Source organism: Aspergillus lucknowensis, assembly GCF_044049455.1.
Source record: "Aspergillus lucknowensis strain CBS 449.75 chromosome Unknown BJX67scaffold_1, whole genome shotgun sequence".
NCBI lineage: Eukaryota > Fungi > Ascomycota > Eurotiomycetes > Eurotiales > Aspergillaceae > Aspergillus > Aspergillus lucknowensis.
Window position 1 is genome coordinate 1,444,238 of NW_027263545.1, and position 17,958 is coordinate 1,462,195.

The 17,958-nt window shown below is 55.9% G+C and overlaps 5 protein-coding genes across 5 annotated transcripts; 3 read left to right on the plus strand and 2 right to left on the minus strand.

The window, feature by feature from the left end:
- The first annotated feature begins 913 nt into the window (after positions 1-913).
- On the plus strand, positions 914-5,109 carry BJX67DRAFT_340294 (uncharacterized protein). The gene is made up of 3 exons (XM_071027777.1): positions 914-1,373; positions 1,573-3,295; positions 3,355-5,109. Exons 1-3 carry the CDS (start codon positions 1,301-1,303, stop codon positions 4,379-4,381), a joined length of 2,823 nt encoding a protein of 940 aa, XP_070891736.1. The 5' UTR covers positions 914-1,300; the 3' UTR covers positions 4,382-5,109.
- A 43-nt stretch (positions 5,110-5,152) lies between these two features.
- Positions 5,153-7,426, plus strand: BJX67DRAFT_340297 (carnitine O-acetyltransferase CAT2). Its single transcript, XM_071027778.1, has 2 exons — positions 5,153-5,626; positions 5,690-7,426. Exons 1-2 carry the CDS (start codon positions 5,590-5,592, stop codon positions 7,387-7,389), a joined length of 1,737 nt encoding a protein of 578 aa, XP_070891737.1. The 5' UTR covers positions 5,153-5,589; the 3' UTR covers positions 7,390-7,426.
- Positions 7,427-8,091: 665 nt separating this feature from the next.
- On the minus strand, positions 8,092-10,625 carry BJX67DRAFT_376552 (uncharacterized protein; the record flags this gene model as incomplete). Its single annotated transcript, XM_071031900.1, has 5 exons — positions 8,092-8,731; positions 8,788-8,921; positions 8,978-9,097; positions 9,147-9,629; positions 9,681-10,625. The coding sequence occupies 5 exons, from the start codon at positions 10,623-10,625 to the stop codon at positions 8,092-8,094; spliced, it is 2,322 nt and encodes a 773-aa protein (XP_070891738.1).
- Positions 10,626-11,210: 585 nt separating this feature from the next.
- Positions 11,211-14,855, plus strand: BJX67DRAFT_376553 (uncharacterized protein; the record flags this gene model as incomplete). The annotated part of the gene is made up of 7 exons (XM_071031901.1): positions 11,211-12,011; positions 12,076-12,196; positions 12,256-12,846; positions 12,905-13,068; positions 13,131-13,303; positions 13,357-13,444; positions 13,497-14,855. The coding sequence occupies 7 exons, from the start codon at positions 11,211-11,213 to the stop codon at positions 14,853-14,855; spliced, it is 3,297 nt and encodes a 1,098-aa protein (XP_070891739.1).
- Positions 14,856-15,771: 916 nt separating this feature from the next.
- On the minus strand, positions 15,772-17,223 carry BJX67DRAFT_17722 (uncharacterized protein). The gene is made up of 3 exons (XM_071025147.1): positions 16,566-17,223; positions 16,117-16,507; positions 15,772-16,027 (listed from the first exon to the last, which is right to left on the minus strand). The coding sequence occupies exons 1-3, from the start codon at positions 17,016-17,018 to the stop codon at positions 15,921-15,923; spliced, it is 951 nt and encodes a 316-aa protein (XP_070891740.1). The 5' UTR covers positions 17,019-17,223; the 3' UTR covers positions 15,772-15,920.
- Between the last annotated feature and the right edge of the window lie 735 nt (positions 17,224-17,958).

A 17,958-nucleotide genomic window follows, 5' to 3' on the forward strand; every position in this document is an offset into this window, starting at 1 on the left:
AGATCTCGCAGGAGCTTGAGTTACTCTGTCGCGTGGAGGATTTCTGCTTGTTTCCTTGCTTGACTCTTCCTCCCTCTCTCGGTCCTTTCTCACCGTAATTTGCATCTTCCTTCCTGCTCCATCTCTCCAGATTTTCGCTCCCCTCTCGACTTCATTCAACCGCTTTTCAAAGTTCTTCTTCGGCAAGTGTCAGATGCACTCTTGTCCCGGTCGCTGGCGCTGGTTATCGTCATGATGAATTACCAGAAGTACTATCCGATCCCCCCTCCCTACCCTCCTCCGCAGACATTCTCGATACCGCCCGCTCACGACGCTCGCCTCGCTCCGTCTCCTGCTCAACCTCCTCCTCCTGCCACTGCGCCGCCGCGGTCGGCACCCTCGTCTTCGTCCTCGTATTCGCACAGACCACTCCGTCCCTCCTCCGATCAATTTAGCCCGCCTCAACCAGCACAACACGAGATCCCTTGGTCGTCTCAACCGCCTGCTGCCTCCGGTTACTCTCTGCAGGGCGGTCCACCACGTCAAACCCAGTATGCGTCACTTCGGAGAGGTGTATCGCACGCGAACCGTGGTTCGCGTGAGGGGCCTCTTCGAGATGAAAGTCTGCCTAACTCCTCCCCTCATCGTCGCAACCTGAGCGGCCGGGAGAGCCGTGTCCCTTCGCAAGACGGTGAGTGATGAGATTCTATTTCGCCCCAACACGCCCCTTTAACCACCTCGCACCTCCTCCACCCCCTGTACAAAGTACTTCACCCTTTTGCTTTTCATTGTAAGGAACCCAAAGTTTCGGTCTGGCCAATCAGCGGCTGCTCCGCCGGGCTCCTGATCGACTGCCGCCTGAGGCACTCTCGGGAGCGCTAGTCCCAGATGGGCCTAGTGCACGGTGCCAGGGCACCGTGTCCCAAGCAGGACTAGCGCCGCAGCAGCTCGTGTGGGCAGCCAATCACGGGCCGCAGCAGTCACGGGGTTCAGCTCCAGCCCGCCCAAAACGCTCAGGCCTGAGGCCTGCGAATCTGTGAATCTGCCGTTGGCGCTTGTTGTTCATCCGCTGCCCATCATCATCTGCAAGGGAAGAGAATGCCTCGTCTCATCATCTTTCCTCCTCCATCTCCCATCTGAGATCCCTCCCATCTCACCCCCATCAACCTTTCCTCTCCCTTCCCTCTCATATTCTCCGCTTCGTATTTTCTCTATCTCCCCTCTCTCTCCCTTTACTTTCTCGCTCCACGTCGCTTCCCTCCCCCTTTGCTGCCCTGTCGTTCCCTGTTCGGTTCGCCTCGCTTCTCCCGATCCATGCGACATGAACCCTTCCCAGTCGCATGACCACTCCCGCCGCCGGTCTTGGGGCAGCGGCGGCAGTTCCACCTTTTCTGGTGAGTGTCAGGCGTCGGGTCTCTTCTGATTCTTCTTGTTGCGAGGAGAAGCGAAGTTAGTCCGCGCGAGAGCCGGAGACACCTCATCCGAAAGCCCGTTCCCTCCCTTCCCACACCTCCAACTCGCTTACTTTGAACTCAACTTTCGGAATTTTCAACTGGCTAACGTCTGCGCTCGTGTCTCTCCTTCAATTTCTAGGCCAACAAGATCAGCCCTCTGCTCCCCCATCGGGTCCTCGCCGGATGCCTCCCCCGTCTCCACCGCAACATTACCCGTCGCGTGGTCAATCGGGAAATCCCTCCACCCTCTCCACTCCATTCTTGTCGCGTGAGCCTCCCAGCACCGCGGCTCATCATCGTCCAGGGAGCGGCATGTCGATATCGTCCATGCTAGGCTCGGACGCTGACCGACCCAACCGGGATGTAGGCTCGTCCATTTTCTCGCGTCTTCCTGTTTCCTCCGGCCCCTTCGGTAGCGCGCCGCCACCACCTCCGCCCCCTTCGGCCGCCGGTGCGATGTCCCCTCCCACTGCTCCTGCGCGACCCTCCCCCCTCGATTACCCGATCTTTCGTCGATCGCAGACCCCTGAGAAGCCGTTCCCAAGGAATACACAACCTGGTAGTAGACCCTATCGGTCGAGTTCGGGAGGTGGACCTGCTACTACAGGGCCGGAGCAGCCCAAGTTTGGCGGGCTGTCTCGCCTGTCGTCATCTTCGCAGTATTCAAGCAAACCTAGCTCCGCGCACCCATCGCCGCAGGTTTCACCTGCCGAACCGTCGTATAGCGATTCGCGTCGGCTGAGCTTCAGCGGCCCGCCTCGGCCAAACAGTCAACCACAACATCTCGAGGCTCCTCCGCGACCAGCCGGCTACAGCCCACTCGCGCGGCCGGCAGCGGTGCCAGGAGAGAGCTCGTTCGGGGCGCCGCATCAGCGACCACCGTCTTACCTGGGTCACGAGTCTCAGAACGGCCGGTTTGGGGGTTTGTATGGCGACCGACGGGCCGAGGAACAAACTCGCCGAGATAGAGAACGGGAGCGAGAGCGTGAGCGAGGTATGTCACATCAGCCGGAGGCAAAGGCGAGTGCTCCACCGTTTAGGTATGGCTCACTCTACGGGGATCGCGACGCAGCAGCTGGCCGCCCGCAAGGTTCTTCGTCAAGCTGGGACTTAGGTCGCTCGCAGCCCGCCTCGCCAGAATCAAAGCGCTCCTCGGCCCCCGAGGCCAGTACCTCCGGCTTTGGATTTGGCGCCATTCAGAATTACACCAAGTCACTCGGTTCACAGCCAGGAGGGACTCGCCAGAATCCACTTTCGGCGCAGACTCAGCAAGGCCACAGGGCGACGTCTCCGCAGCCGTCGTACTTGGGCAAGCGACCTCCCGAACCCCGTCTCTACTCTGGTACTTCATCCGGCCCGTCCTCCTCGTTTGTGAACCCCCCGCCGGACGACCAGCCGCGTAAAGGCAGCGATGAGTTGCTACACCATCGCAATCTTCTCGGGGTGGGTCTAGATGCCAAGCGAGGGGGCCGAGCATCACCTCTACCTCAAGCTGTTCAAGGTGCGCAGGCTCAAATCCTTGGTCCGGCCGGCGAGTTGGGTATTAAGAATGAACTTGGCCGAGTCTTTGCGGGAATTGGAAGCGGTGTTGGTGGTGTCACCGCTACAAGCACCGGCAGTGGACCTTCGACTCCAATGACTTCCAGCCCATTCAAGCGTGATAGTGTTACCGCTCGGTCCGTCAATACTGAGAGCACTACGGACGAATCTAAGATCGCTCGACCTTTGTCTGCGACCGGGAAACGAGCTCGGAGGCCAGAAGACGAGAATCATGGGGAGGGTGAGAATGGTGTAGATGGACGACTAGGAGCTTCTGTTCGTGGTGGTCGACGAAGCCGAGCTCCTCATCACCACCATCATCAGTAAGTTCCCTCAAACTGGTTGCCCTTGCCCGTGATATTGGAATACTGACAGTCTACAGCCACCATCACCACCATCACAAACCCGAGGAGGAGCATTCTCCTTTTGGAAATTCGCACCGCCCGTTGCCCATGAATATGTTCCATCGACCCGCAAATGATGGCCCTGCGCCTGAAGCACTCCATCATCATCACCACCATCACCATCACCACCACCATATCCCCCGAACTGCGGGCTCATCAACCGCCCTAACCCCTATGCGCGAACCTCGAACCGTTGTCACGATTGAACCGGTGCTTTCCAGCGTCGCTCAGCTTCCTCGCCACCATCTTGGTTCAACCTTGTACGCTCCACGGATTGGAGTGCCGACCTCCAAGGCGACGCTGGAGAGTGCTAAATTCGGGTATACTACAACCCCGTTACCTCTGCCACGCTTTGATGGGAAGGAGAACTGCACGTTCACCATCCGCGTTCCCCGCTTCCGAATCGATACCAGTCATCGCGAGGAGATCTGTGCGCGCCGTGCACTGTGGGGCACAGGAATTTATACCGATGATTCGGACCCAGTCGCGGCTGCGATCCACTCAGGCTTCTTCCGAGGCGCGTGGGGAGATGATGTAGACGTTGAGATGCTCGACCTGGAGATCAAGGAGGCCTTCCAGCATGCGCCGAAGACGGCCCAGGATATGGGCGTCAAGGAGGACGAGCGACCGCGCATACCGCCGGTACCGCCATCCGACAAGGACCTGCACATCACGCTGCTGATTCTCCCCAAGCTCGAGCGATATGAATCCAGCGTGCTGTTTGGCCTCAAATCACGGCACTGGGACCAGAACCACGACGGGATGAGCTTCAAGGTCCTCCGGACTGAGTGGGTGGATGAAGGCGTGGGCCGTGCAGAGGAGCGCGGCGGCGAAGCGCGGCGGAAACGGCTGCGTAATCTTATCCAGAGTGGGCGAATCTGTACAGGTCCGGGGGTGGTCAAGCTGGATCAGCTGCGCAGTGGCATTGTGCATGTTCCGCGCCGGAAGGCCAAGGCAATTGAGAGCCAAGAGCAAGCGGCTTCGGCGATGCAGACCGTGTCGTGAGACTACGTCTCATCTTAATAGCTAGTGTAATGTTTGTTTATACTCGTTGGATGTTTTTTTTTTTTTTTTGCCTCTCTCTGTCTTTACTTTTGGCTTGTTTGTGTACTAGCGTGGCGTGGAGCAAAGCCTGTTCATGGGATGTTTGATTTGACCGTGGGCGGGTTGTTATTTACAACAGCTTAGCACATTCATCTGTTCAGCAACTGGAAATCGTTCGAGTCCAGCGCTGATAGTCTGATAGTCTGATACCCTGTGCATGTGTGCATGGATGGTGCTTTGTCAGGAGAGCGACGCAGTAATTCGCCAGGCCGACCAGGGTTCGCGGATCGGATCAACGGGACGGATGAAGGGAGTCTGGCTCGCGTTTGTGTAAGTTTATTGGCGAGTTCTTCAATAATAATGATTCAAGTTGTTACTATGCCGTGGATGAAGCTTCCAGCGTGAGAGCAAGCCGTCATGATTCGCGAAGGCTCCCCCGCATTCCGAGGCAATTTCGCTCTGGAGTCCGGAGTTTCTCACGGGGCTCGTCACGGTACCCTGGATTGGAATTTCAACGTCTAAGACTCCTCAAGGCCGGGGCAGGAAGACCAGCCAGGAAAAGCCAGGAACAGCCAGGGTGAAATACGGGCTTCATTCAGCGAGCCTGATCGGGCCGAGGCTCGCCAACAGTGGCCGAGAGTGAAGGCGTCGAGTGGCTGTTGTTCCCCGGCTCCCCGCGGTCGGACCTTGAAGCGTATTATTACCGGCAACATGTGGGCGCGGTACCAGAGACCAAGGTGGGCTGTGACAATACCATACGGCCCCGTCCCCCCGGTCCACAGCGCTTGCCTGAGCCGAGGTTCGATCGCTCACTGTGCCTCCCTCCTTCCACTGACTGCTCTCTTCCAGTCTCAACTCCCGTGCTTTTCTCGTCTCTTCTTCCTCCCCTGTCCGTTTTCGATCCTTCTTCATATATCAAAATAGAAATACCTCGCCTCTCTTTTTGAACCTCTCTTTGCTCCCCCGTCGCCCCCCCCCAAACACCGAGAGGGATGTTTACAGCGGCTGCTCGGAGCCGTTTCTCTTCTTCCTCTCTTGCTCGTCCCCGCCTTTCTCCCACTAATTCTCTCCTTGCTAGATCTTCCGTGGTAGGTTTTTGTTTCCCGTTTCTTTCTTGTGCTTTGCCTCGTGCAGATTCGGAAGGCATGCTGATGATTTAGGCCGCGACAATGGCTCCCCGGCGCAAGGCTTCTTCTGTCCCCGAGGGTGAGTGATCACATGTCCACATGACACAACTCCGTCCCGTTTCCAGCTCGCTCATTGATTCAGGATACAAGGAAGATCTCTCCAAGGGCAACATGCTTCGCTTTGAAGACTCTCTCCCCCGCCTTCCCGTCCCGTCACTCGAGGAAACCAGCCGTCGGTACCTCAAGTCCGTCCATGCCGTTGTGTCCAAGGAAGAATACGAAAACACCAAGAAGGCCGTCGAGGAGTTTGTCCGCCCCGGCGGCGTCGGCCACACCCTCCAGGAGCGGCTGCTCGCTCGCGCGGCGGATCCCAAGCACAAGAACTGGCTGACCGAGTGGTGGAACCATGCCGCTTACCTCGGCTACCGGGACCCTGTCATTCCTTATGTCTCATACTTCTATTCATTCCGCGATGACCGCGCCCGCCGGAATCCGGTGAAGCGGGCAGCCGCCATTACCTCTGCAGCGCTGGAGTTCAAGCGCCAGGTGGACGACGGCTCCATTGAGCCCGAGTACCTGCGCAAGATCCCCCAGGCGATGAGCTCGTACCACTACATGTTCAACACCTGCCGTATCCCCAACGATGGTGCGGATTACCCGAAGAAGTACTCCGCCCAGGACAACCAGCACATTGTCGTGGTGCGCAAGAACCAATTCTTCAAGGTCCCTCTGGCCGTCAACGGTCGCCCTCTCAATGTCTCCGAGCTGGAGAAGCAGTTTGAGCGCATCTACCAGATCGCCGAGAAGACGGCCCCCGTTGGTGTGTTGACCGTGGCGAACCGAGACCACTGGACTGCCGCTCGCAAGAAGCTTCTTGCCGCCGACCCCAGCAACGCTGCGGCATTGGAAGCTATCGAGTCGAGTGGCTTCCTGGTCGCTCTGGATGACGCGAGCCCCGTGACCCTGGAGGAGCGGGCAAACCAGTACTGGCACGGCGACGGCCACAACCGCTGGTTCGACAAGCCCTTGCAGTTCATCATCAACGAGAACGGCACGGCCGGTTTCATGGGCGAGCACAGCATGATGGACGGCAGCCCGACACACCGGCTCAACGACCATCTCAATGGTCTCATTTTCAACAACAAGATCGATCTCTCGGAGAAGCCTGTGCGCTCTGACCTCCCTGACCCGCGCCCCATCAACTTCACCTTGAATGAGGAGATCTTGGAAGCTATTGACGTTGCGGCCAAGGAGCACCGGCAGCAGATTGCAGCGCATGAGCTGCGCGTGCAGGCGTACCAAGGCTACGGCAAGGGCCTGATCAAGAAGTTCAAGTGCAGCCCCGACGCATACGTGCAGATGATCATCCAGCTCGCCTACTTCAAGATGTACGGCAAGAACCGGCCCACGTACGAATCCGCCTCGACCCGCAAATTCCAGGAGGGCCGCACAGAGACTGTCCGCTCTGTTTCCGACGACAGCGTCGCCTTTTGCAAGGCGATCATGGACCCGGCGGTTCTGCGCGAGGAGGCCGTCCGTCTCTTCCGCGCTGCTCTCGCCGCGCACGTCAAGTACACTGCCGAAGCCAGCGACGGCAAGGGCGTCGACCGCCACCTGTTCGGCCTGAAGAAGCTCCTCCGCGAGGGCGAGCCTCTCCCGGCCATCTACTCCGACCCGGCCTACACCTACAGCGGATCGTGGTACCTCTCCACCAGCCAGCTGAGCTCGGAGTACTTCAACGGCTACGGCTGGAGCCAGGTTATCGACGATGGATTCGGCATCGCCTACATGATTAATGAGAACAGGTGCCCCCCCTCGCGTTCCCCCAATTTGATAGGATGAAAAGCTAACAAGCGCAGTCTCAACTTCAACATCGTCTGCAAGCGCATCGGCGCCGAGCGGATGAGCTACTACATCAACGAGGCGGCGGGAGACATCCGCGACATGCTGATGCCGGATCTCGCGGCGGAGGCTGAGAAGGCGAAGCTGTGAGCTGTGAGCGTGCTGCCCTGGGCGGGTTAAATAAAATATTGTTGAGAGGGGCCGGTAGACTTTTTCATCAGTTATGCATAGAGTGCGGATCTACGAGCTGTGTACTGTACATTTATTGATTCCAAGATTTTTCAACAAGACTTCGACTGTGTGTCCGCATGATTGTTCTTTACACGTAATCCGGTCTTTGTGCGATTAAGAAATCCCCCTTTTCCAAGATCTTACTCTCCGCTCGTCGCTGTGTCGGAAGGCTGCTTCTTCCAGTTGGGCGGCTGGCAGTGAGTTAGGGCTGGCTACAAGTACCTTCCCCGCCGCCTTTTCCGACGGACTTGCCTCTCCAACGAACGATGCCAGATACCTACATTTATACGGAATACGGCGACTAGAGGAAAGACGGAGTAAGTATGCGTACGCGGTTGTCGAGTTGTCTATCTTGCTAACAGCCCATAAACAATAGCTTCTTACTCTTTCAGTCTAACAATCCCGGGTTGACAGAGGAGAGTCTCGACAATAAGTATAAGTTCAGGGTGCCTCGGGTCGAAGCGCGTCTGTCTAACGTTTCTGCTTCTCTGGAGTCGGGTCTGTGGAAGGCGCCGCGGAGGATGGCCGTTTTCCTCTCTTCAGATTCGCATTGCCTTTCGCATTGCCCGTGGGACGAGTGTCCGGATGAGGTCGGAACGACACGGTAATTCCCCTGGTCAATGGCAGCCCGGATGATGTGGAGGGCACGGGCTCGGGCTCGGGCTCGGGCTTGGGCTCTTCGGACACAGACACAGACGACGACGCAGACGCAGACACAGACGTAGAAGCAGAAGTGGTAGTCGTAGACTCCTCCAGCTCCTCGCTGTATACTTCGTTCAGAACGGCCTTGTCGAGGTAATACTCGAACTTTGTGTAGAACCCGCGCTGAAAGGGGTAGAAGGTCTGCTTGTAGGGCCCGAGAAATCTCCCGACGCGGCTGGTGGGCCGGTTTACGTAGAGCGTGTAGTCCATTGCCAGGGAAAGCCAGGAGTACTTTGGGGACTCCAGGTTCCGGAAGTGTTGCGGCTGGTCTACGGGTTCGTCGTCGGCGTACTTTTCCTTGTACTTGTCGCGCTTAAGTTCCGTTACCAGGATTCCGCCGTTCCAGGTATTGTTGCTGGGGCTTTGTTCGGCATCGCGGGTGATGAGGTCTTTAAATGCCGCCTCGTATCTAGGTAATTGGTCAGAACGAAGGTGAAGGGTGATAGTAAGCCATGGGCAACAGACCGAGTCATGATGGAGTTGCACTCGCTGGTCCCAAACACCAGGTTTCGGGGTATCTGCGAGGAGTTTGCGGCGTCTTTGCCCCCTTTGCCGGGGGGCAGCAGGCCACCCCATGAGAACGCCGAGCGATGGAGCCACTGCATCTGTTAGTGTGATTGAGATAGGTGGACTTGGGGCTGAGGAGGCACTTCACTTCTGCAGCCGCGAATGCAGACTCACGCCATTGGACGGGGCTGCAACTGGCACTTGATGCTGCTGCTGCTCCTACTGCGGCTACTCGTGGCTCAGACGTCCATCCGAATGCCTTTGCAATCTACGCACAGATCAGACGAAGGAAGCTAGGAAGATGCCGGAATACTCACGTCTGTGGCACTCGCTCCCATCACGGTGAGCTGGCCGTCGCAATCGCCCCTAGCCCCGGCCTGGGCTTCAATCTTGCGCTTTGTGACGTGGGAGGCCAGGACTTCGCTGCTGTTGAGCTTCTTCTGAACGCTCTCTTTGTCCTCCCCGAGGACCGCATCAGCGTTGGATCCTTTGATATTCTCGCCAAGGGTCGCTGTTGCTTGCTTCACCTTGGCCTCTAGTGCGTCATCTTTACACGGCCGGAGGGTGACTGTGTTGTTTTCTGTCTGCTTCTTGCTCGTACTCTGCCTCTTGCTGCCAGAACTGCTTGGTTGTGTCTGTCCCTGTTGTCGACTGGCACCCTTCTTATCCTGCTCCTTTATACGAACTAGCTGTATCTCGGCGTCTTTGGGCGGAATCCGGTCTGGAAACTTCAACACGTACGAGTTATAGTCCACCTTCTCAATCCAAGTCTCGTAATGGTGAAGCGGAGATATCGCAATCTGTGCGCTGGAGTCAGCAAACCATTCGAGAGCCGGAAAGGCGTCACTGACCTTCTTGTACTCGTTAAGGTTCTGAGGGTGCTTTTTCCACAACGTCACCGTCTGATTGCAACTCCTGGCCTCCTCCGAGTCCATCCTGAGCTTTGCTTTGGTCGCATCGACTGCCCTCGAGAGCATGTCGAAGACCTCATCACTCACAGGCATAAGGAATAGCTTAATCTTCTCGTCCAGACACCGACCCGCGCCCCCTCGTGCCCGTGAATGCCGGATTGCGTTCTTGAAGCGTCTGTCCCAGTTCTGGAACTCCAGAGTGGGATCGACCCGGACCTCAATGCGACTTGGCTGGCCTTGTCCGTTGCGCCCGTCGATGAAATAAGAGCTCGAGGTCCGTCGCTGACTCACCTGTGAGCCGCCTTCCTTGTCTGCGTCGGCTCTGCGCTCCTTCCATTCCTTGAACGTGCTCGTGGGGATGTAAAAGTCTTCGCCGTCTCGAGTCGCGTCCGGTGCGCCGCCCTGCACATCCAGGCGCTTGACCTGATCCGACTTGATGCGGAAATAGAGAGAATCGGCGCCTGGGCCACTACCGTCGGCTGCGGACTGGTTCAAGCTCGCCAGGGTCACTGCCTCCTTGTCCTTGCAAGCGTCAATGCATTGGAACTCCTTCTCCGCTGGCATTTTCACAAAGACAGGCTCGCCCATACGGTTATATAGCCGGACGCAATTGGTTCCTGGATCCCGAGACCCGGGGAGGACCTTCGCTAGTGGATCTTTGGCCTTGTGGGCCTTCCATCTCTGGACGCGATCCAACGGAACGTAATACTCGTCTGGAGTCTGGATGCGGAGATACTTGTTTTGATCTCCCTCCTTGGGAGGGACCTTGCTGAGGTTGAGTCGGTGGTAGAAGCCGGGCTCTGGGCATTGGGGGTTGCCTTTGTCTGGCTCGTACCACTCCTCCGTCCAGATGTTGTCGTCGGCGTCGGACTCAGACGAATCCATGTTGTGCTGAGGGTATGACAGAAAAAAGAGCAGTGAACAGTGGCTCAATGAGTTTGAACATGCACAGGAAAGCTCCCTCTTATAAGAGAACACTGGGTTCGGGATATCATCGACCGCCCTTCCTGCCTATAATCCCCGTCAGCTGGTCGGCACGCTGGTGAATGTGTTGGGCTGAAATAAGGCTCAACCAAGGCTGCCAGCGCCAATGATCGATAAGCTCTATGAATCTCTGCCGGTTCAGCCTCTCCGGCAATGGAAGTGGCATGAACAGCGTCTATTGGAACAGACGTACAGTAAGGCAGTCTTGCAGGCAGGCAGCTTGCATGATCTCTGACGACCAGCTTATATACCCTGCTACGGCCCGAAGCGATGCTACTCGCAGCTTGGACACCTTTGGCTGCTAATTGTATGTAAAGAGCTTTATGAGTACTCTGTCGCGCCACGTACAATGGGACACGATTGTCGGGCAGTTGGAGGACAGGGAGGGGCAGGACGGGGCAGCTTACGGCTGGCTCTGCCGAGGATAAGTAACCCATCTCGTCTTCGTAGAGGAATCAGTAAGAATTGCCTCAATTGACTCGAACGATGTCGCCCTACTCGTTGAAGGCCGGGCACAGTTCTCTCTGGTTTGAAGCCCAGAAGGCCGCGGGAGCAGCCATAACAATCCACTCCATCCGCCTCAACAACGTCCAGGTCTGCGAATACGAACAGAATGGCGATTCTGTTCCAGCGGATTTCTATATCTGGGGCACCTTTCGCCTGTATGGGGGGGTGGAGGTGCAATTGACCAGCGCTCACTCCGTTGCGAGCGCCGGCACTCACTACATCATCACCGTCCCTGGCCAAAACCCCCTATCAATTGGCGCTCTGATCCCGTTCTTAGATCAGGACCCGTTCAAGGCCATTCAACTCGTGAACACAAAATTGGTCTATAGATCGCATCCCACTGAGACGGAGTGTGCCGGACTTGTCCTCACCACGACGCTCCTATTCTCGGGACCCTTGGACTTCATCAACACGATCCTAGTCGATATCTTCAACCAGAAAAGAGACCCGCATATCGAGTTTGTCGGTCTCCTGAGCGAGCATCCCGATGGCGCTAGTCGTCGGCCGCAGCCCCTGGGATTCACTCTGCGTGGGATCATCGACGAGATGGATCTCAAGCTCTTCGGCTTCGTCCACATCACCAGGCTCGGCATTGACCTGACCTGGATACGCTGTAATTCCTTCGGGGAGTACTCCCATGTGTACGGGTTCTTTGGCTCCGGGAAGATCGAGGGTGTGGATGTCCACTGGTATCTGCGTAGGTACGGTGATGCGTACAGCATCGTGATTGTCACGCAGAGCGAGCGGTGGAGGGCTCTTGGCCGGATAACGGGGGTGGACGTGAGTAGCCTACTAGCTGATGCTCCCACGGATGGACGACTTGAGCTGATATTGGCTACACTAGGTCGACAACGTCATGCTCCGAGCGGTTTGGACGGGAAGGGCCTCACAGCAAAGCCTGGAGCTGCAGTGTACCATGGCACTGGGCCTGTCGACGCTTGTCCTGCAGGGCCAGTATTCATCAGGTAACTCGTTCTTTCAACTTGGGAACTATGGGTCTCGGTATCGCTTATGCTGCCTGTAGGGGGTATGGAGGTCTCCTGTAGTCTGTATAACTTCTCCCTGCAAGATCTCAGAGACCTCTACGAACGCATCTTCAAGCAGAAGCTGGACATCGACACGTCGCACGATATATGCTTCTCCGGACTCTCTCTCCGAATCGCCACGGGAGAAGGCGTCTCTCTCAACGGGGCAGTCGTCGTGGACGGCCACACCGCAGCGTCGGGCTTTATCAAGTTGAGCCGCGCTGGGATCACAATCACCGGTGGCATTGACTCTCTGACGGTCTGTGGCGTGAAAATCATCTCACCGGTCCTCAATGTCACAATATCTCGCAGCCAGTTCCGTGTTCAGTTTGCCGGCCAGGTACAGGTTCACCAGTGCCGCGTCGCGGTCGACATATACCTCAACAAATTGGCTGGCTGCGAGCTTGAGTACGGTGTCTACGGCTCTTATGATGGCTCTGTCAGGATCGGTGACCTGATTAGCGGGCTGGATGATGACTTCCTCAACGCCTCGATCCAGAAAGCGGAGGTGTATATCAGTAACTCTGACAGGCCATTTCCGGCTGCGTCGTCGGCCCTCGCCAATGTCAGCCAGGATGGATTACAAAGGGGTAAGAATGCCTTCCTCGCTGGCCCCATCTCCAGGACAGACTTGCTCACCTTGTTCAGGATTCTCGGTATTCATATCTGCGTCCGCGCCGCGGATCGTACAGGGCCTGCTGGGGGTTAGGAAATCGGTGCCTCTCGTCTTTTCAGCTTACTGCAATCCGGCAAACTGCCTTCAAGGTCAATTGAACTTTGCAATATCCTTGCTGCTGCCTACCGGTGAACTTGTATGTCCTCCCGCATTTTATACAAGTAAAGCAAACCAATACTCATCTCTCTTTTCGTCTAGCTCAAATTTGACGGAGTTCGCTGCGACTCTCTCGCCCTCTCGGTTCTTGTCTCGACACGCGGGCCAAAGATTCAGGCTGCAGCAAAGCTACTCATCGATGTACCAAGGCGGGCGCAGCCCCTCGAGCTGGTGTTGGCCCTTGCTGCGGATATGGAGGGGGCAGAGGGATCAGCGTGGGTGATGAAGAGAGTGAAAAATGGCTGATTTATATGCTAAACAAATGCAGTGATCTGACAACTCGATGGGTTGCGCCGTTTGGTATTCGAAAGCTGGCGATTGACTCCCTGTATGCCAAAATCGGGGCGACATATCAGGTAAGATATTGTTCAAGGATGTCCACACGGTTCTAACATTCCCTTTCTCCAGCAACTAGTCACCACCGGCCTGCCATCGAAAGTCGAGCTCTCGGGCCATTTCTCCGTCAGCAGTTTCAGAGGCGATTTCGATATGAGTCTCGCCAGTAACTCGCCCAATGTGTTTCTGGACCTCAGGCTCAAGAATCTCGACGTCATCGGGCTCGTAAAGCTCGTGGCAAGCGTTATCGACCTGGAGATTGACGTTGGCCAGTCCTCGCAGATACTGTACGTTCACCGGTTGCATATTTATCTGTCCACCGGCATGGAATATAAAGGCCGCTACCGGCCCTGGGGAACCGAGCTGGAGGCTCGCCTGACTGTATTCAAAAAGAACGTCTACCTCCATGGAGTTGTGGGCAAGGACGAAGTCGTCTTGACAGGAATGGTGGATCCATTCACTCTCGGATTCGTCGACGTGTCCAGCGCAGATGGAAAACACGGGCCCTTCCTTCATCTCGCCATCTCTCCGAACCAGCAGATGCTGATCGTCGACGGGAAGATTGCCGTGCTGGATAGCTATGTCGCCATTCAGCTGGTTGCGGACACTAAGGAGGGGACGCTGTACTTTTGCTTCGAACTCGTGATTTTTGGCGCCCTCTCAGCTACCGCTATGGCCTGGTTGAACGGTGACATGCCCCAGATACTACCTGCAGGTGCAGACCCAGCCGCTATTGAAGGAGAAAGCCTGGAAGGGCGGACATTCCGCATCGAACTCGACCTTGAGAACCATATTATCGAAAATATCATCGACGAATTGGCCTCCCGCGTCCTCCCCAATAGCGCTGTCCACTTCGTCCAGTCAGGCCTAGAGGCCATCTGCAGCTCCGTGCTAGACATTCGCCAAATACACGTCTCAGCCGAAGCATGGGAAGGAGTCGGCCGCCTAACGGCATCCGTCGAATGCAGGATCGCCACCTTTGCCTTCGCATTCAGCGTCGACTTTTACATCTCAGACTTCTACAAGTGCTTCCGCGAGGCAATCGAGCCGGCCATAAACTCCATATGCGCCGGCGTGCGCAACGTCGTCACCGAACTGGGCCACAAATTCAATGACTTTGTTTCCCTCGTCGAGAATGAGATCCTCCAGCTCACGGAGGCGTGTGAACTCGCGCTGAACACTGCGCTCGAGTGTGTCAAGGATCTCCCTGAGGATCTCCTTCGGTGTCTGCACCAGGCTGGCGTGCTAGGCGTGGACGAGGTGCTTCAGGACGTAGTTGAATGTTCCCCGCTGTACTGGGCTGTCAATGGGATTTCCAAGCAGAAGCCGGCTGACGAGGTCATTGCTGACGCGTTCGTAAAGCCGGTCGAGAAGGTGGGATCTTTGCTGGGCGAGTTTGGGAGGGATATTGTATATTGTTTCGCCGTTTGACTAGGTGTGGTGTCAGTCTCCCTCCCTCTATAGAAAAAAATTGTCAGGGCCTCAGAATACTAGCCTCGTGCTTTGTGTACTGTTTGTCCAAGTATCCAACTCGCAAAATCAAGTATTGTCCTCTAAAATTTGACCGCAACAACCAACAGCAGTTATTTAGATACGCGTGTAGAATGATGAACATCTAGATCTTGATGAGAATGAGGATATCATCGACACACGTGTAGAACGAACGTACGTACCTCTGCGCGTTTCTAGCCGGATCAGGCTTGATTTGGGAAAGTGCATACCACTACCTAAGTGGCAGTATACCCCTTGCGCCGAAGGTCATCGACGCTAAGTCTGAAACAGATTACCTTCAGCGGCCATTGTTTGCGTGTTTCAGATTTAGATTCAAGGGCAACACAGCACGAAGTTGAGTCCTTCGGTGCCCTCTGGGGAATGGGATGCTGGGCGCTGACTTGATACTCTGCGTCCCGCTCCTCCTTACTTTTTTGCTACGCCACGTTGTCGTGTGTGGAGTAAGGGGTGCGATGTGCGATGCGCGGCCTCGCATGGTCTTTTTAGGGTACACGTGTTTGTCTTACGAGTAGTTACGAGGGAGTTCTACTCTGTATGCTGTCTCATTCTTGTCTTCCGCGCGTGTGGTGGATAGTACCATGTTGGACCCAGGAAAAAAAGGTAACTTGTTTAACTACCTTGATATACCGTAGTCCTGTATTGTTGTCCATTGATGTGAATGGACGCATGCCCACCCTCGGAGTATGATACAGAGAGAAAATCGAAAGTCTATATCCCGATATGATCAGCCTCCAGACCGACGCGAGCGCACAAAAGGCACTGTATGGCGTCGGTCGTTCTCGGGCTGAGTTTTCGGTGGAGCCGCCATGCGCGTCTCCGGTGTGCCGATAGCGTACGGTAGCGTTTCACAGCAGCGATGTTCTGAGTTTCTCCGACAAGTTGTGTTCAATTTGCATGCAATAATGCGTGTTGCCGATTCTGGCGACTCGAAAGTCGAAAGTCCAGGAGCCAAAGTCGTCTCGCATAGTGTACACCACCAGCGAATCACGTCTTGTCTGACGACTCACCGTCAGACTCCGCGCCCGGGTTGGGCGCATCGGGCGTTGTCACGCTCATTCCCAGGGTGGAGGCATTCGTGCTGAGCTCGTTCACTTGGCGTTCTTCATCAGCGTCAGCGAGGTACTGAAGTTTATTCTAGTGGAAGCGATCCCCAGGGTAGCATCAGCGATAAATCACTCACCTAGTTCCCGAACTCGCTGTCGTAGCATCTGATTTTCTCTCGCAAGCATCGTCGCCTCGGCCTGGTAAAAACTGCTTTCATCCCTGCTGCCCCGCCGCCCTGCGCTCTCACTGGGACTCGGGGCCCACTCGAGTGTCTCCGGGCCACGCGAGTCGGCCAACGGCCGGAGATGGGGCGACTGTGCCTGGCTCTGGCGGCTGCTTGACAAAGAGGACGGCAACTGAATTGATGTTCGGTGCCCCGCAGTCGGAAGAGGGGCAACAAGAGGAAAGGGGGTGGAACGCCCAGAAGAAGGAGTTACGTCGTCGACTGCGGACTGCGGCTGCTGGTGTTGCTGCTCCAAGTGTTGAAGTCGGGCTTGTTGGCTTCGAATAGTCTGAAGAAGCCGGTTCTGAAGACAAGATGGTTAGAGTGATTTTTTTTCCCTTAAGGACAGGAGCGCGCTATACCACTTGAGCTTCTTGTTCTTGCTCGAGTTCCTGATGAAGTTCTCCAAGTGAAGGAGTTCGCTGATGATGCGGATCGCCCGTGCTGACAACAGGGCTGCCTCCGATATTGGACGGGCTCGAGTTACGAAGCCCGTGACCGATGGAAGATCGATGATCAGAGGGCGGCGGCATATCTCCGATACTCGGTTCGCTATAGTTATTGCCGCCGCTGCTTAGACTCAAGTTTCCTGACCGGCGACGGTCCGACCCCGATATTGGATGATGCCGGCGAGGTAACTCACTCGTCATGGTGCTATTGCCTGAAAGGTGGTTGTTAAAACTTGAAGGAGTAGAATTTGGCGGGCCAGCCGATGCCAGGTCCAATAGGCTGGGGAGTGTCCGTCGTTGGCGTGGGGAAGCGGATGTCGAACGAGATGGAGGAAGGGAATTGATGTCAGGACACATCGTTAGCATCGAAATGGGAGGGCCAGACCTCCCGATCAGATGGCCAAGGCAGGCCGGAAACGGGACGATATTGAAATTGAACGCAAGACAGAGATGATGATAACAGAGACAACACTTGGGCTGAATGTCTGCCTGCCTCCTGCTTGTGGTCTGACTGATGAATGAGCGGAGCTATCGAAAGTAGAAGGCGGTCAAAATGAGCAGCCGGAAATGGTCAATCTATCCGAAAACGGACTAGTCTAGTAACCCTAGTCCGGAAACAGCCGAAGAAGTCCACGGCCCCGGTCGGGTGCTTCCGCACGTGACACCTGTTTTCCCTCATGCTGTCTCTTTCTCCTGGTGGAGCGTGCAATGTCGGGGAATTCGAAGTTGCATTCAACGTGGGAATCTGAACGACGATCAGATGCGATCGAGCATTTTTCATAATACAAGCGCCCAGTTGTGGGCCGAAAGGGTGCGGACAGGCTCGCCGTCGTCCTCCTGACCAGGATATTTAACCGTGGGATGGTTCCTCTTGGCTTTGGCTGGTGGCTTGTCCGATGAACTCCTTAGCGCATGCTTAATCCTACGCTCCGACGACAGTACCTCCAAACGATGAAAGCATCGGAAAATGACGCAAGATACCACAGAGGAGAAGGTTAGCATTTCACTGTGTGCCCTTCAGCTGCTGATAGCGTCGGGCCCAATGCATGTTCATTGCCACCAACACGTCCGCATTGTCCACAGGTGTATGGGGCAATTCACCCGAATTCTGGAGAAATTATGATGGGCTCCCGGATATCCCCACAGCCTCCATCATGGGTGAGTGAAATTCTCCCCACGAGGCCGCAGCATACCTCCAAACCCTATTTCCCTCACTGCAGAAAAAAAGGGAAATCAATTGTGGCTTTTTCTTGCTCAAGCTAAGGACAAAAAGATGCTAAGAAATGGTTAAGGTTTGTCCAAAGGA

Excerpts from the sequence above, each read along its gene's own strand:
- BJX67DRAFT_340297 (XM_071027778.1), top strand. The coding sequence starts at position 5,590 with ATGGCTCCCCGGCGCAAGGCTTCTTCTGTCCCCGAGG. Across the intron at positions 5,627-5,689 it reads GGCTTCTTCTGTCCCCGAGG|GATACAAGGAAGATCTCTCC; the intron begins GTGAGTGATCAC and ends TCATTGATTCAG.
- BJX67DRAFT_17722 (XM_071025147.1), bottom strand. The coding sequence starts at position 17,018 with ATGCTAACGATGTGTCCTGACATCAATTCCCTTCCTCCATCTCGTTCG. Across the intron at positions 16,508-16,565 it reads AAGAACAAGAAGCTCAAGTG|AACCGGCTTCTTCAGACTAT; the intron begins GTATAGCGCGCT and ends TCTTGTCTTCAG. Across the intron at positions 16,028-16,116 it reads ACAGCGAGTTCGGGAACTAG|TGAACGAGCTCAGCACGAAT; the intron begins GTGAGTGATTTA and ends AAGAACGCCAAG.
- BJX67DRAFT_340294 (XM_071027777.1), top strand. The coding sequence starts at position 1,301 with ATGAACCCTTCCCAGTCGCATGACCACTCCCGCCGCCGGTCTTGGGGC. Across the intron at positions 1,374-1,572 it reads CGGCAGTTCCACCTTTTCTG|GCCAACAAGATCAGCCCTCT; the intron begins GTGAGTGTCAGG and ends TTCAATTTCTAG. Across the intron at positions 3,296-3,354 it reads CCTCATCACCACCATCATCA|CCACCATCACCACCATCACA; the intron begins GTAAGTTCCCTC and ends GACAGTCTACAG.